The sequence below is a fragment of the Dendrobates tinctorius genome, unplaced genomic scaffold, assembly GCF_039654945.1.
Source record: "Dendrobates tinctorius isolate UK_male_01 unplaced genomic scaffold, ASM3965494v1 ptg000071l, whole genome shotgun sequence".
In the NCBI taxonomy this organism is placed as follows: Eukaryota; Metazoa; Chordata; class Amphibia; order Anura; family Dendrobatidae; genus Dendrobates; species Dendrobates tinctorius.
The window spans coordinates 675,238-693,521 of record NW_027361739.1 but is presented as its reverse complement, the minus strand read 5'-3'; the positions used below and the strand labels follow the sequence as shown (position 1 = coordinate 693,521).

Below are 18,284 nucleotides of genomic sequence, written 5' to 3'. Positions count from 1 at the left end.
CACCACTGGACACTTTAAAAGGAGGCTGGTGCTTGGCATCATTGTTTCTCTTCTGTTAACCATGGTTATCTCTAAAGAAACACGTGCAGTCATCATTGTACTGCACAAAAATGGCCTAACAGGGAAGAGTATCACAGCTAGAAAGATTGCACCTCAGTCAACAATCTATCGCATCATCAAGAACTTCAAGGAGAGAGGTTTCCTTGTTGCCAAAAAGGCTCCAGGGCGCCCAAAAAGACCAGCAAGCGCCAGGACCGTCTCTTAAAAGTGTTTCAGCTGCGGGATCAGCCACCAGCAGTGCAGAGCTTGCTCAGGAATGGCAGCAGGCAGGTGTGAGTGCATCTGCACGCACTGTGAGACGGAGACTCTTGGAGCAAGGCCTGGTCTCAAAGAGGGCAGCAAAGAAGCCACTTCTCTCCAGGAAAAACATCATGGACAGACTGATATTCTGCAAGAGGTACAGGGAGTGGACTGCTGAGGACTGGGGTAAAGTAATTTTCTCTGATGAATCCCCTTTTCGATTGGGACATCTGGAAAACTGCTTATTCGGAGAAGACCAGGTGAGCGCTACCACCAGTCTTGTCTCATGCCAACTGTCAAGCATCCTGAAACCATTCATGTGTGGGGTTGCTTCTCAGCCAAGGGAATGGGCTCTCTCTCAGTCTTGCCTAAAAACAGCCATGAATAAAGAATTGTACCAGAATGTCCTCCAAGAGCAACTTCTCCCAACCGTCCAAGAGCAGTTTGACGAGCAACAAAGCCTTTTTCAACATGATGGAGCACCTTGCCATAAAGCAAAGGTGATAACTAAATGGCTCAGGGAACAAAACATAGAGATTTTGGGACCATGGCCTGGAAACTCCCCAGATCTTAATCCCATTGAGAACTTGTGGTCAATCATCAAGAGACGGGTGGACAAACAAAAACCTTCAAATTCAGACAAAATAAAAGCATTGATTTTGCAAGAATGGACTGCTATCAGTCAGGATTTGATCCAGAAGTTGATTGAGAGCATGCCAGGGAGAATTGCAGAGGCTCTGAAGAAAAAGGGTCAACACTGCAAATATTGACTTGCTGCATTAACTCATTCTAACTGTCAATATAACCTTTTGTTACTCATGATTGCAATTATATTTCTGTATGTGATAAAAAATCTGACAAACACATAAAAACCAGAGGCCAGCAGATCATGTGAAAATATAATATTTGTGTCATTCTCAAAACTTTTGGCCATGACTGTATAGATATATATTAAACCAGACAGCTGATACATGCTGCCCACGGATTGGGCACTGTCTGCATCATCTTGGCCAGGTGTGCTTGAGCCTGAAATGCTGAGGCATTTGAGAAAAACCTACTTTAAGGGCTCGCTCCCGCTTGTGATTAAATCGGAGGAATGCAATCTGATTAAGAATCGGGTTTCATTTGTACTAAGTTAATGCTTCTGTTCTCAATGGCATTTTTTTTCCCTGCTCCGACTGGATTGCGATCCGACAGGGAAAAAAGCGCAGCGTGCTGTGATTACATGTTAATTCAGATCGCACGCACCCATATAAGGCATTTGAAATATCGCGCTGCACTTGGATGTCACCCAAGTGCAGTGCGATTCCCTGCGACAGAGGAGATGGAGAAATTAATTAACTGTGCTGTGATCCTCTCATGCCAAAGGATCGGAGCACAGCGCACGGACACTCGGATCACGCTCACAGCAGAACAGGAACCGAGTGACATTAGCTAGTGAGATCCCGGCCTAAGAGTGGTCGGGGACAGGCTACCCGCCTGCTACCGTGGATTGACACTTCTCTGCTTACATGTGTTTCCCTGACCCCGTCCTCGCTGCCCCCAGCACATCATGGTTTCGGGATTTTCTTAGTGTTGCACAGGTGAGAATGTGGCAGGTTCTGATGCCTTGATAATACTGCAATTCTAAGGAAATCCTGTAGACATGACGGGGGCCGTGAGTTGGGGAAACACTGATATGGGCAAAAACCTGTCACTCAAGGGCACTGGGTGAAGAGAAAGCTCCGGGCACCCACCTGGCTGACTAGTCTCCAGCATGACTTGATCCCCAATGATTCTTTTAAAATACATTTTTTTCTGAAGCTTTGCAGCATTTCAGAGTCCAATGTACCTGGCTGAGGTCATACAGCCAACCTCTGATTCATGCTGCCCATTTTTTTTTTTATTTTGGCGCAGGAAGAGACTAAGGTACAACTTGCCATAATACAAAAGAGAAGTAACTAAACAAAATGATGAAGCAAGCACAATGTGTTTGCCATTACCATCTAGCTATGCCATTTCTTGGGCAGTGCCATCCCACTCTATGGGCTTTATGACTGTCCAAACCAAGCACTACTGTTCGATGCTTCACAGGGGGGGCAATCATTATTATACACCTCCCCACCTACTTGTCCCTCAGTCTCCACCTTATTTGATTGACAGCTCTGGCTTCATAGGGCCAGAGAAGGGAGGACATAGATGGAAAATAAGCAGTGAGATGTATATAAATGTTTGACCCCGCCATGATGCACCGAGCGCCTGTACTTGGTTTGAACAGTCATTCGGTCCTGACAGTCCCTTTCAATGGGGGCAAAAGAAAGAACAAGTTCTTGAAACTGTCTCCTAGAAACGTGGATGGAAAAACAAGGCGTCCTCTGACTATTCCCCACCAGCGAGCTTGGTCCACTGCAGGCACACGGTGGTGGGTTTGGAGGTGGCGGTATTCTGGCCACATTCTCACTTTTGTAATCTGGCCACCTGACAGTGGGTCTAATGCCCTGAGCGAGCAGCATTCTAGATGCATAGGGTGTTAGGAGGTCTGGGCATAAGAGCAATGGTTGGACCAGGATGGGCAGCCATATTGTGGTTGGCAAAATGAAGTGTGTGTTATGGAAGTGATGTCACTCACAGGCGATCAAGGTGTTTTTTCCAGAATGGTGTAAGAGGGGATTGTTTTTGTTTTGTCCCGTGTGGTGTTTGTGTCTGAAGTTCATGAGCCAATGTGGTGTCTTCTGAAAGAGAATCTGGTCCGGCCAGTTATGAGTAACCCTGTTTTCCTGCACTTTCTAGGGAAATTTGCTGTTTCTTGCTTCCTTGTCGTGTTGCCTCGGGCCGCTTCATGCTATACAGGCTGCGCCGCACACATGCTATTCTTAGTACACAAATCCCGCTACTATCTCATTGTCTGTTTTGTAAATCACTTTTACAGGAATTCTGTTTTCTTCCTGTTAATGGATGACACCTGATATGGAATCTGCCCTTTGGGGAAATTTTCTGGAACCGTCTAAAGGATCAAATCTCACTGGAATTTTGGCTCATCATTTTATAGTGATGTTAATGTATTTGCATATTGCCCAAAAGCGTGTGATAAATCACAGCGCCGTCTTTCTGGGTCATTGATCCATTGATTCCCAGGCACTATTTGGGCAGCTTTATTGAAGATCCAAGGAATGCAAGTGCCCCTGCCCTTCACGGGAATTTAGATGGCCACATTACCGTAAGGAGTCTGAAACTGTAGCTGCAATGCAAATCTGAACAGATCAAACTGGCGGAACGGCATGGGGCCTGTAGATGACATTATCGGCCCGTAATACATCTGTGAAAGAGTCTTGGGAAATTTGTGTATGTTACAGTTCTGACCAACCTTTGAGGAGTTTGCCAAAACGAAGGTCACTAAATTGACAAGTATTTATACCCTATTATATGGCATATATAGACTTCCATGTGGGCAATCTGTATGCAAATCCTGTGTAAAATGCCCCATGGCAAGAGAATAGAGGCACTTGCTTTATTTTGGGATGTCACAATTTTCTTTTCTGGATGGATGGAGGGGGGCGGATGTTGGATCCCAAGAATAGGTCATCAACATCATTAGACCTTTTAAATGCTGTCTATTGTAGGGCTTCACACACAGACCAAGGCCTTTTTATTATTTCCTTGACCCTATAAAGTATTTTAAAATGATCACATTGGCAAAACCTAAGGGAGTATCTCCAAGATCCTATCCCAATATGTAGTAGGTGTAATAATGATAATTTCAAACACCTGCAATTAGAAATGTAGTATAGTTTTTCTGATTCTCTATGTCTCTTTCATCATGTGGAGGCATTGCAAGACCTTAAGTATCCATGGTTACGACCACTAGCTGTCACTATATTGGTGGTCGTAACCATGGATACCTAAGGTCCTGCAATACTTTCACATGAGGAACGAGACAGCGAATCAGAAAAACTATCCTACGTTTCTAAGTGGCGGTATTTGCTAATATTATTATTACACCTACTACATATTGGGATAGGATCTTGGAGATGGGAATACCTCTTTAAACACTACCAAGAATTTTGTATTTGCTAAATGTATATGTAATGTAGCGAAACAAAACACTTGGGATGACATCTGCCCCGGTTTTCTACGCCTCTGGTCCACTTCTCACGTGACAAAAATAGCAACTCGATCGTTCACGTGCCTCATTGTGATGCTATTGTAAAAAGCAATTTCCATTTCACACTTAACCTCAGCATAAGCTGGCGACTCAAAAACTAAAGTCACCTGAGTTAGAAGAGGACCAGAGCGGCGCCACATACTGGGAAAGACTTTTCTTGCACGTACAGTACTTGATAGGTTTGGGAGTACTTCTTTGATATTGCCACACTCATAAAAAGGTCTATGCAGCACCTAGCCAGGACATAGCTGGTGAGGCCAGCGTCACAGTGTGAGGAAGATTTTTCTATTGCTAACCCTCTCCATAAGGGCCCGTGGAGACGGTTGTGGGTTTCGGTCTGGTATCAGACCACACTATATGGATTGGCTGCGAGTTTCCTGAGAAATACATGAAGCTGTCACACTTGGGTCGAGAGTGCCTCGGCCAATCCGCGCATTAGCAGTCTGCGCTCGGATCAATCGGCACTGATGTCTGAATGAGCACAAAGGTGGAGGCCCATCACAAAATTCCAACTCGAGTTAGAACATTTGCCAAAGGTCAGGGATCGATGGTCTTGTTTCACCAAAGCTTAGTCCTTGTGGTGACTTGCAATGCATTAGTAGTGTGCATGTTAGGGCTCCTCCAGATGTTTTTCATAGATAGAACTCATACAGTTATACTTTATGGAGCTGGTCACTTGTTTCCATTTTGTCGACTGAGTGGTCTGCACCAAATCAGGGTGACCTGTCCGATTTTGATCTGAGACCCAGATCAATGTCACGAATAGTTATTACTTTTTTTAATTATTACTGCTACACGCTAAATAAGACCGGTTTACCTTGTGTCTCGGTCTTACTTTTCATATTGTATTAAGCCGGCCATACACATTAGATGGCTGTCCGACAATTATTTGTATGACGGCCATCTTGGCCAAGTGCGCCTTTGGTTTCTGTGAAAACGTCACCAACTTGACAAGTTTAGCTGGCGCTTTATCTCTGGGAGAACAATATGATCAGCTGTCTGAAATCGGACATGCACAATCGACATCTTCCCCGACCATCAGTCATCTGGCCAAACCTGTCGATGACGTCGAGCTCGGACGACATTAGTCCAATGTGTAGGTGATTGCCTTTAACGTTATTAAGTATATGATTAGATTACACATTGTTACTAGTGCTGCCAATTCCCTAAAACCTAGGTTCCGCTTCCCACATTACCCTATGTGCACGATTTCGAAAGGGATGAATGAGATGTGAGCTTGCATTGGGCTGTGCTGGGAAGTGCAGCTGTTTCCTGGGAGGAGCAGAAGCCTGTGCTGAATCTGTCAGTCACTCACAGATGCTGGCTGCATTCAGACCTGCTGAGGAGAGCTCAGCCTGAAAACATTACTCTCAGTGCCATTCACCACCATGCAATAACATGGGCACTGGGCCTCTGCGCCAGGGCATGCACAGGGCAGATCAACAAGGAATCGTTCCAGTAATCAAGGCTGCTCACAACTGCTGGAGATCTGGGACACTGGATAGAGCCTGAGGTCTCAGCTGAGGCACATGACAAGCTGCAGAAATCTACAGATTCAGGTTTTAAAAGGGTCATCAAGAATCAGAATTTGTATGGAGCAGAACCGACTATTCTCCAAGATCCCATCCATAGAAAAGAAGATCTGAATACGGGTAATCTGGTGGATCCCTCACACCTGCAGCACCTTTGATAGACCCAGGGGCCTCAGGTAGGTGTCTGTAATTCATTGTGGTTGCCCAGAAAGCTGTTGTGATTCCCTGGGGGGCTTTTTACAGGAGTCCCCATCCCCCCTCTCTATATAATTAACTGTAACCTGCCATAGAACCGCTGCAAATGGGAGGGAGGAACAATGGAGATCCCATAATAATGAGGTTCCTCTGTTCTTGCTGCTTGCTATGGCTTTACGTGTGCTGAACAATGGCCGTCAGTAAGGTAAGAGCTCCACGTAGGGAGGGATAAAGCCTTCACGTGTTTATAGGACAATCGACGGGACCGAGGACAAGTCTACGAGGATTAAGGTCCATAGACAACGGGCGGATTTCTATACATTTCTATACATAATCGCGAATGAGCAGATGTCCAGAGGATGAAGACCCACTTTTCCATGATTTAATGTTCCCGTTGCCTCGATTAGAAAATCCCTAAATATTGCATGGAGAGAAACACTTTTCCTCTGTAGGTGCTCCGATTATCGCCTTGTGTCTTATGTATGGCTTCCTTTATATTAACCTCTTTGTGTCATAGAATTGCTTGGAAATTGGTTTGTTATAGCTGTTTACGGATTATTGAGGTGTCCATTGATTGCGTCCCCTATCACAACAGTGACCATCTACATAATCCATATCCTATTACATGCCGTGGCACCCCCAGCCCCCTCCTCACTTACAGATCATCAGTATATTTGTCCTGACATCTCCTCATCTGGGTGCTCGGCAAACCACAATATTTTCTCCTTTTATACTGCTATCTGCAACTTTCCATCCCCCACACCATAATATTCGTCATTCTGTGATGTTCTCCTGCCAGGGACCTCTCATGGCAGCTGGTGTCCCTCACTTGCAGGTCTCCGCGCATCTGTACCCGAGCACGAGGCTATGCGATCCTATATTAAGGAGGCGTTGGAGAAGGGCCATATTAGACCATCCTCGTCACCCTTAGGTGCCGTTTTTTTTTTTTGTAGCCAAAACGGATGGATCATTAAGACCTTGTATTGATTATCGTGCCCTCAACAAAATTACTGTTAAATATCAGTATCCGTTACCCCTGATTTCTGATCTATTCTCCAGAGTTAAAGGTGCGTGCATGAAGTCCACATCTACCATCTATATTGAGTGCATCTCATCGGCATCTTTTATACCTGTAGTACTGAGCAATGTAATGGTGGCTCCCTCGATGCCCATTGTTTGGATCCTTTCATGGATGCACCACCAGATAGTCCACATAATGTAACCAAGGCCTATCTGGGATACAAGGCTACACATGACACTATGTTCACACTGTGTTTGGGCCACGTGTCAGTGCGTCCGACTGAAGCCCTAAAAAACGAGATTCCGATGGAAACCCCAACCGACATTCACTTTAATGAGGCGAATAGTCACTTTGTGCTGTTTCTGGCGTCCATTTTGGCAGTGTCAGATTTTTGAGCCTGGCATCATGCTTTTGTTGCCGCCTTAAAAAGGTGAACACTATCGATGCTAAACAGAGCACATAGTGACTCTGTTTACCTTATTAAAGTGAATGGTTTTCACCTTTTGTTCTAGGGCTTTAGACAGAAGCCCTGAAGGAGCCGCTGACATGTGGCTCAAACGCAGTGTGAACATAGCCTAAAGGTACTGTCACACTAAGCGATATCGCTAGCAATATCGCTATAACTAGTGACGTTACAGCGATATTGCTAGTGATATCGCTGTGTTTGATACTTACCTACGACCGGCTCCCCCGATGGTTATCGCTGATCGCACGAGAACGTCCAGGACTGTTTCTCGTCGCCAGCTTCCTGCGGCGCTTCCTGCTGTGACGACGAGCGGGAGGACGCAGGATCGCCTAGTGTGACAGGTAAGTAGCGACCCCCGACCCCAGCGATGTCGCTGCTGAGTTCTGCCTGTGTGGCAGCTCACTAGCGACCACTTAGCGATGCACCAGCAATCCTGACCGCGTCATATCGCTGGTCGGGATCACTGGTGCATCGCTAAGTGTGACAGTACCTTTAGTCTAAAGTTTATCAAGATGTAAAATTTCAACCAAAATGATAATTCGTTGGGTGAAACCTGTCATGTCTGGAAGGAAGTCGCTTTAGTGTAACATTTTTACCCAATAGCAGTAGTAGTATAGAGCAAAAAAAAAAGTCTTGCTATCCAGTCTGGTCGTCGGTGGCAGCCAGACCCGGCAGTCTTCACTCCTGCGGCTGCCATCCTTAGCGCCTTATGCATTTACTAGGCCTGTAATGTATGTCATGACTGCGCAGGGCCTAGGAAGATCAAGAGGAGCCCAGAATGCCAGGCTCTACCAGGCTCTGATCACCCGTATTATGGTCAGTCGGCTTTTGCACAATCATTTCTTAAAAAACCTTCCTCACAACATTTACGGCAAGGTTGAATGTTTTTCTTTACTCCGTATGGATAAAGATATGTATGGCACCACTGACCTAACGTTCGTTCATTCAACCATCAACCGGCTGCTTTGTAATTTATCACAGTCTTTAGTCAGGTGACTGGGGCATCACCCTTCCCGTAAAATGCAATATGGAGACAATACATCCCAGCTTATGCACAGCACACAGTGATTCTTATTTATTCTTTGTCTTCAAAGGGATTGTACAAGATTTCTTCTAGAAACCGTGCCATACCTGTCCATTGGTTGTGTCTGGCAATTCAATTTAGCGTCTTTAAAAGTGGATGGGACTGAGCTGCAGCACTAGACACAACCTGTGAAGAGATGAGGCGCTGTTTCTGGGAGGAAAAAAACTGCCCTGTCTGTTGATGACCCTTCTGGTTAACCCTCCAGTTTCAGGATATTTTTATGCACTCTACCATAATTACAATACCATAATACTTAGCCATCCATGATTACTATATGTTGTGATTTGTGCCAGGTAATTAATCTGTGAAACGCCAGCACTATTGCAGGAGAGTTCTTGGAACAATTAGACTGGTGGAGCTGATTACCTAGAAGGTGCTTATAATATCACCCTAGTTAGAACTGTTCAATGGAGCCCATGGATTTGATTCTGAGAAGGGCATGCCTGCATCAGATGGAAATTCTTCCGACAAACCAATAATTTATTATAAAATTGTGCAGGTATATATGTGGTGGTGGGGATTAGGTTGTGAGCCCCAAGTGTGATAGGTACTGCTGTTAACTGTTTTGGACGGACCCTTCGGGGGGAATAAGGTTCTAATGCAATAAATGACCCAAAGGTCAATCAGAAGACAACCCTATTTGGACCCAGTCAATTTATTTTATTCACAAATATCTATAAGGTTTACTAGATTATTTAATGTGTGTATAACTAGTTGTGCATGTCCCTATATAGAGGGAGGAGGGTCCTCAGTCATATCCTCTGGTGGGCCCAAGGGTCCTCGGTCCAATAATAGTGGGGTGACCTGCATACCGGACTATATGTTGTCATAAGCAACACAAATTGACACCTGAAGTTTCCACATATAATAGAAGAAAAAGGTCATTTGGTTTAGTGATTGATGGAAAAGGTTGCAGGGGGGAGGGAGGAAGAGCAACATGTTCTCCTGTCCCTCACGTGACAGCTAACGCTGAGAAGATAAACTGGTTTGAAAAGCTAATATTGGTTGAATTTACAAGGAAGTGGAGAAAAACACCAGTGACTACTCACCAGGACAAAACCACCTTCCCCCCACCCCCCCACCACAGATTGTGCTTTGTTATATTTAGGACAGCAAGTCAACAACATGTAGACGTCATGAAAAAGTCCAGGTGGTGATCCATTGTAGAATGTATTCCACACGTTGTTACCAAAAGAACACCAAATCTGTCCAAAAAATAGTCACGCTCTTCTAGTTCTGGACAATATCTGTAATTTTAGTTACGGTATTTCAAATTTTAGCAAAGTTACAGTATAAGAACACTTGCAAAGGGTTTTGATGGTTTTATGGAGCAATTTCTGGAAATCCATTGTGGTCCTAAATCTGTCTTCACAAATATGATCTCAGGTGGATTGGATTGGATTTTCCATGTTGCAAAATAATTTGTGTCCTGACCTTGAGTTGCTTCTTGGGCACACTGATATTGAATTTTATTTTGCAAATGACTACCACCCACTTTGAGAAGCTCAGAGTAAGGCTGGATTGACACATTGGTGTTTCATAGTCCCGAGCACAGACCACAATGCACGGGCCGGATGTGGGTCTCCTAACCTGAACTTGACAGCCGTATATATGCCTAAAAGGCTTTCCAGTTTGGGTCAGGAGACCCATGTCTAGCCCATGCATCATGGTCCATACTCTAACCGCGAAACACATGTGTAAATTCAGTCTAAGGAGATCGCCCCCATTATTACTGTTATCCCTTCTGTTGACCACATTTTATAATATTTAACGTTGTGTCTCCAACAATTGTGATTTACTTTCCACCGTTGGGTGTAACCTCACAGTGCATGAAACTTTATGCAAATTTATAAACTTAATTATTAAATTATAACTTTAATTGCCTCGGTAGCAATTTCCCTATATTAAGATCAGTGTGCTCACATAGCTGTGTACAGTTGCGGCCAAAAGTATTGACACCCCTGCAATTCTGTCAGATATTACTCAGTTTCTTCCTGAAAATGATTGCAAACACAAATTCTTTGGTATTATTATCTTCATTTAATTTGTCTTAAATGAAAAAAAACACAAAAAGATTTGTCCTAAAGTCAAATTGGATATAATTCCACACCAAACATAAAAAAGAGGGTGGACAAAAGTATTGGCACTGTTCGAAAAATCATGTGATGCTTCTCTAATTTGTGTAATTAACAGCACCTGTAACTTACCTGTGGCACCTAACAGGTGTTGGCAATAAGTAAATCACATTTGCAGCCAGTTGACATGGATTAAAGTTGACTCAACCTCTGTCCTGTGTCCTTGTGTGTACCACATTGAGCATGGAGAAAAGAAAGAAGACCAAAGAACTGTCTGAGGACTTTAGAAACTAAATTGTGAGGAAGCATGAGCAATCTCAAGGCTACAAGTCCATCTCCAAAGACCTGAATGTTCCTGTGTCTACCGTGCGCAGTGTCATCAAGAAGTTTAAAGCCCATGGCACTGTGGCTTACCTCACTAGATGTGGACGGAAAAGAAAAATTGACAAGAGATTTCAACGCAAGATTGTGCGGATGTTGGATAAAGAACCTCGACTAACATCCAAACAAGTTCAAGCTGCCCTGCAGTCTGAGGGTACAACAGTGTCAACCCGTTCTATCCGTCGGCGTCTGAATGAAAAGGGACTGTATGGTAGGAGACCCAGGAAGACCCCACTTCTTACCCCGAGACATAAAAAAGCCAGGCTGGAGTTTGCCAAAACTTACCTGAAGAAGCCTAAAATGTTTTGGAAGAATATTCTCTGGTCAGATGAGACAAAAGTAGAGCTTTTTGGGCAAAGGCATCAACATAAAGTTTACAGGAGAAAAAAAGAGGCATTCAAAGAAAAGAACACGGTCCCTACAGTCAAACATGGTGGAGGTTCCCTGATGTTTTGGGGTTGCTTTGCTGCCTCTGGACTGCTTGACCGTGTGCATGGCATTATGAAGTCTGAAGACTACCAACAAATTTTGCAGCATAATGTAGGGCCCAGTGTGAGAAAGCTGGGTCTCCCTCAGAGGTCATGGGTCTTCCAGCAGGACAATGACCCAAGACACTCTTCAAAAAGAACTAGAAAATGGTTTGAGAGAAAGCACTGGAGACTTCTAAGGTGGCCAGCAATGAGTCCAGACCTGAATCCCATAGAACACCTGTGGAGAGATCTAAAAATGGCAGTTTGGAGAAGGCACCCTTCAAATATCAGGGACCTGGGGCAGTTTGCCAAAGAAGAATGGTTTAAAATTCCAGCAGAGCATTGTAAGAAACTCATTGATGGTTACCAGAAGCAGTTGGTCGCAGTTATTTTGGCTAAAGGTTGTGCAACCAAGTATTAGGCTGAGGGTGCTAATACTTTTGTCTGGCCCATTTTTGGAGTTTTGTGTGAAATGATCAATGTTTTGCTTTTTGCTTCATTCTCTTTTGTGTTTTTTCATTTAAGACAAATTAAATGAAGATAATAATACCAAAGAATTTGTGTTTGCAATCATTTTCAGGAAGAAACTGAGTATTATCTGACAGAATTGCAGGGGTGTCAATACTTTTGGCCACAACTGTATTGTTAGGAGCAGGGTTTTCCCTGCTTGCCAATAACCAATTATTATTTATATGACGGATAATATGCATTGTCCATCCAACTTTTGGCAGCTATAAAGTCATCTGCTGCACCCAGATCAGATGCAGTTGGCCTAAAAACTGGTGGATGGGACAATGTAGACAACAGCAATTTGCAAATGACTCATTGTTGTTTTCACTTACAAGCCCGGAGCAAGTCATTGATGCACACACACATAGGAATGCAGACATCTCTCGGCATAGATACTAATGCTCTACAAAGTTTATATTTAGGTTTGTAGACTTTTTATATTATATAGTATATACAGCAAGCTGGCTCAGTGGCTAGCACCGTGCCTTACAAGTTCAACCAAGGGCAACGTCTACTTGTCTTAATGTTTGTGAATTTATTCTGATTTCTTGTGTTATTTTTCCACACTCCAAACACATAGCACTAGGATAATTATTATAAAATTGGTTTTATCAGGTGAAAAAGATTGGAAAATTAGACATTGGCCCCAAGGGGGACAATTTTAGTATACCAGTATGGAATATTTTGGTGCTATGTCAGCAACGAGAAATTAATATACAGTTCCCATTGATATTCCAAGGGCTTCTGTATCATCTGGTAATGGATAATTGGATTTTTAGCCTGCACATTATGCATACTAGTTTTTTGTTTTGTGACCTGATATAAGCTTTTCTTTTTGTGTTAAGTCACTAGGACAGTACGATTCAATTAATAAACGTATGCTCACTCTTTGAGCCGAACATAATTTGTGTCCCTAAGGGCTGTTGACCCTATCTCAAGCCTCAGAATGGGGAGTGTCATGTGTTGGTTATGATGTGATCTTTCATCCAACCCTACAGGGCATCCCCAACTGCTGGAGTAGATAGATAAATTACTAACTCTAGAAGTTCTAAGTTTCCTGTGTATTTTTAGGTCACTCAGAATTAAATGTTTTTGTCTTCTTTTCCAGGCGTCTTAATTTCATGAGAACAGTGATGAAATGATATCTGAAGATTTCTGAATATCCAGTCGTATCATCTATAATAAGAACAAAACCACTAAGTGTGAGCAATCATGGGGACTGTCCTCTCTGTATCCCCAAGCTACCGCAAGGCAGGACTCTTTGAAGGGAGCTCCTCAAGTGTGGCCCATTATACTGCCGTCCAAAACAGCAAGAATGGAAAATCTCTGAAGAGACATTCCTTCATCTCTGTCTTGCCGTGGAAAAGACTGGTGGCTGTTTCGTCAAAGAAGAGACAGCCGAAGAAGGGCCAAACCAATGGCAGTTACCAGAATAATGTTACTAATCTCAACAGTGAAAATTTAAAGAAGTCTTTGTCTCCTTCAAATCTATCAAGTTTCACTCAAGACTCTAAAGATTCCACTATTAAAGACTCTGTTTTGTCTGTTAACAAGTCTGTTCAGCAGCAAGTACACTCTTCTCCAAAACGGGTGGTGGTGCAGGCATCCACCAGTGAGCTGCTAAGATGTTTAGGGGCGTTCCTATGTCGAAGGTGTTACAAACTCAAGCATCTTTCTCCTACAGAACCTGTACTGTGGCTAAGAAGTGTTGACAGATCTCTTCTCCTCCAAGGGTGGCAGGATCAAGGCTTCATCACCCCGGCCAATGTAGTCTTCCTTTACATGCTCTGTCGAGACATCATATCTTCTGAGCTTAACAGTGAGCAAGAACTTCAAGCATCTTTGTTAACTTGTGTATATCTATCATATTCCTACATGGGCAATGAGATTTCCTACCCACTCAAGCCTTTCCTTGTGGAAAGCTCAAAGGAAGCCTTTTGGGACCGTTGCCTTTCTGTTATTGGACTAATGAGTCCGAAGATGCTGCGCATCAACGCTGACCCTCAGTATTTCACTCAGATCTTTGCTGATCTAAAAGCGGAAGGTGGACAAGAAGAAAAGAACCGACTGTTCATTGGACTGGATCGGTGAACCAAGGACTGGTGGAGTGGGAGAACAGACAGTGTTGGGGTCATATTCAAAAGAGGCCAATTAGCTTAGTTTTATATTTCAAAGGAGAGACAGAAAAGGGCATTGCCATGTGGATGATGGTGCAAGGTTGAAAGGTTTTGATTTTATTTTTTTGTGGTCCCTACTGGTTAGTCTCTTGTATTGTATTATCGCTTGACAGGTCTCAAGCAGGAATAGGTCTACTCATTGCAATGTCGCAACGCTCTTGCAGGTCTCCAACGAGAAACCTGTATAAGCACTGCTGGTAGATTAGATGTATAACAAGTCTTGTCACAGATATTCATTGCGTCTGTGACCTTGTAATCCACTAGGTTTGCTTCAGGTTGCTTTTTGATTAAGATATCACCTTTTAATGAACCTCAAGTCTTATTCACTGGCGTGAAAACTCCAGACCAGTTAATTTGCAGTGCAGGCCTGGATTAGCATGAACTCTGGAGTTATTTAGGTCACATATGGAACTGTAAATGGTTGCACTCACAAGAGTAAAACAGCTTAGCACTTTTCTACTCCGACCCCCAAACCTACAGACAGATGCATAGGAACTCAACATCAAATCCTGTAGGTACATCCATATGCTATGATAAGCCAGTATAGTAAATCGGGAAAATGGAGGTGCCCAATTTTGACCTAGAACTAATGAGCTGGGCTGGCACATATCAGGACCTTCTATAAAACGTAGGAGAAATTTGACTTGTTTAGGTGATATAAGTGCAGTTCATGGTCATAAATGAATGTGATAAATGCGAAAGACTGGTTTACTGATTACATGAGGTTTCTTGGCCTGCATTTATCCCTGGGTTAGTCTCCTATCTATGGTTTCCAAACTCCATGCTGGAAGTTTTACTTTTGCAACCACTCAGAAACCACAGATTGGAAATCACTAGTTGATACTAACTTAAATAGTAGTTAAACTAACTCTAGTGACGTATTTGACCACTATGACTTTGATTGAACCAATATTCAACTGGAGAAACGTGGACACTGGTGATGCAATAGGCATTTTGTGATCTCACTATTGCCTTGTCAATTTTTAAAGGGGTTTCTTAATCTGTTGAGCTCATAAGATGGCTGCTTTTGTTTGGTGCATGCATGAGATAGATAGTAGAACAATATAGCCTTGGATGTTGTGGAAAGAGTTTGGGTGGGATAATATGCCGTCACTAGGCTTGAGTGACCGGTTCTAAATATAATAGTCTCGCTAAAACGCTCTATATCCCAGGAATGTGAACTGACCTAATTTTAAGATGCTAAAATAGAATTTTATTACCGTGAAATGGCCTGGGTTGGGTAGTAGAGAAACGTTCCTAGGCCATCTTTTCAAGAGGTAGCCTATGACTTGGCGTAAACACTGCCTCGACTACGTGCAGGTATGACCTTGCCTATCTTGACTTGTGTAACTACTTGAGTGAAGCCTAAAATGTGTAGCTCATTACTTTTAAGCAGAGGCCAGGACCAAACTAATAGGATCAGGTTGGTGGGAAATTGCTAAGCCCACAATAACTTGTATACTTGACAAATGTCTTTATCAGTAATCTGTTGAAGGTTTGCTCCACCTTCGTATTCACTGGGAAGCTTTAAAAGATGGACCCTCTTGTTTTAAAAGGAGGATAAGGTTGGTATCATGCAGAGGAACAGTCAACCAGATTTGTATCTGCACTGAGGGAGGTTAACCATTAAAGGAATTGTACTAAACAATTTCCATAAACAGTGCCACTCGAGGCCCCAGGCTGTGTCTGGTATTGCAGTTGGACCCCATTCAGTTGAATATCAGATACCTGGATGGTTCTTTTTGTCTTGTACAACACCTTTAATTGCGGTAACTTTCCATAAACTTGCCTAGATCCCGCATGATGTGAAAAATAATGCTTTTTTTGTAAAGTGCATCACGGCTTGATCGTGTTGAAAAATTGATCTCTACTTCAGAAATGTGCCATTATCTCCTCGTTTGAGAAAATGGGGTGGATTTCCCAGTTAATGTTACTAGTACAGTGTTAGAGAAAAGTTGTGCTCACTTGTATTTTCATGTATTTTTCTTTGGTGTTAGGATTTCAGGTTCCTGATCCTGGTACATCCACTGGGGTCGTACAGCTCCACTGTAGTCATATGGGACACATGCAAACTGTATCTGCCTGAGTAATGCATTGACTGGTCAATGGTGACCAGCTCATATTAACACTTATGAATAAGTGTTGGGAGATGGATCCATGTATACAGCCCTTATTGTCAGCAATGTGAGGCCAGATGTCGGTCAGTAGTACTGATTCATAAATGTGGTTGATTTTACTATATGTGAATGCATGCTGCCAAAACTGCCAGCTCAAAACCATTAGAGGCCATAACCACACTCATAATATTCAGCAGGGGACCCTTTAAAGTTGGCAGTAGTGCAGGTTACTTTCTTATTGGAAATGTAAAATAATTGCATGTTTCCCAAAGAGTGGACCCTCTGTAGTGCCCACTTTCTGGTTGCGTGGTCAACCAAGTCACAGTTGGCCTTCTGCCTACTTCACCCCTGGCTTAGAGAGTGTGTGAGCACAAAATGACTGCTCAAACCAAAACACAGGCACTTGTTGCACCCTTGCTGTGGCCAAACAGTTAAGTGTACCTTTCCACCTACATGTTTTCCAACTATCTCCTGGTTCCTTAAGAGCCAGAGCTGTCAGTTGAGGAAGATGAAGCCAGAGATCGATACAAATCAAGTAGGGAAGGTGCACTGAGCTGTTTGGCTACCCCAAGTTTACACCGAGTTCCTGTGCCTGGTTTGAACAGCCATTTCATGCTGACAGTCTCCCATTGAGGCTGGTGTCACACTTGCGAGAAACTCGCACATCAATACCCGGCACTCGGGACCGGAGTGTGCGGCTGCATGTATTTCTATGCAGCTGAACGCTCCTGTCCTGAGTGCCGGCAGCAGTGACACTGGCCTAACCAGCATGAAACATGATTATACAGAACTAAGTGGGCCAACATAAGTCCCTTGGGATTTACCAAGACCTTCAAAATAATTCTCTCTGTTGTGGCCAAGTTATGCTAATAGATTTGGCACCTATATGTAATGGTATTGAGTACTTAATAATAATACTTGACCATACTAGAGCCCACCAATAGCCATCATGTATACAGTGAATGATGGCACTTCATGGATGTCATTTCTAACAATTTCTGATATCACTGACCTACGGAGGTCAGCTCATCCCCACTGCTTGATTGCTGTACCTCATGTGGTCACAATCTGAATTACTGCTTCTAAGTGTCTGTAACATGGTGTCCTCTGATGGGTATATTTGGCTTAGGTGGGCAGCGTGAAATGGCATGTTACCCAACATCGGCCTGTATTATATAAGTATATGTATATAAATATGTACGGTTTGTGTGACTTGAGTGCATGACGGCCGATCCCACCCCACACGTGTACGCAGGGTACGCATGTTTCCTGTACGGGAGTTTAGGCATGAACATGGCAGAGTACACGTGTGGGATGATCTCACTTGTAGCATCTCGCGGTTTACATGAAGTTGTTCTGTGGTTTGTGTATGAATGACACTAATGATAGGTGTGGAGGTGACAACTTCCGCCTCTTGTCTAACTTGTGTTTTTATTTATTTTTGTACAGTGAGGATGAAATAAAGACTCACAATCTGTGTCGTATGTGTGATCATTTCTGGAGCGATGGTGCAACCGTCACTTACGGGACACTCCGCAGTAAAAGCAGAGTATTAGCAATATGTATAGTGTATCGGTATACTGGATGCTTCTATACATCCTCACTAAGGAAACTCTCCGTGTAGAGCTCAAGTCTAGTCTGGCAGAGTTTTAAGGAATTCACCATTTGCTCAATAACTAAAATGAAATTCAAAAGCTAAACTTTGTTTTCTCCCTAAATTTCTATTGCATATCCTTTTTTCTTCTCCTGCCATTTCTTTATAGCTAGCAGGGTATTTTTTTATTTTTATAAATAAATATTTGGCTCCAAATAACA

The 18,284-nt window shown here is 43.3% G+C and overlaps 1 protein-coding gene across 2 annotated transcripts; it reads left to right on the top strand.

Annotated features, from left to right (window-relative positions):
• Positions 1–5,628: 5,628 nt before the first annotated feature.
• LOC141095990 (cyclin-dependent kinase 5 activator 1-like) lies at positions 5,629–17,946 on the top strand. 2 transcript variants are annotated; one of them, XM_073582310.1, is made up of 2 exons: positions 5,629–6,149; positions 13,284–17,946. In XM_073582310.1, exon 2 carries the CDS (start codon positions 13,388–13,390, stop codon positions 14,264–14,266), a length of 879 nt encoding a protein of 292 aa, XP_073438411.1. In that variant the 5' UTR covers positions 5,629–6,149; positions 13,284–13,387; the 3' UTR covers positions 14,267–17,946. The 2 variants fall into 2 exon arrangements, with proteins under 2 accessions (XP_073438411.1, XP_073438412.1); XM_073582311.1 differs by lacking the exon at positions 5,629–6,149 and adding an exon at positions 6,244–6,373.
• The last annotated feature ends 338 nt before the right edge of the window (positions 17,947–18,284 follow it).

Coding starts and splice junctions, on each gene's coding strand:
- LOC141095990 (XM_073582310.1), top strand. CDS start 13,388: ATGGGGACTGTCCTCTCTGTATCCCCAAGCTACCGCAAGGCAGGACTC.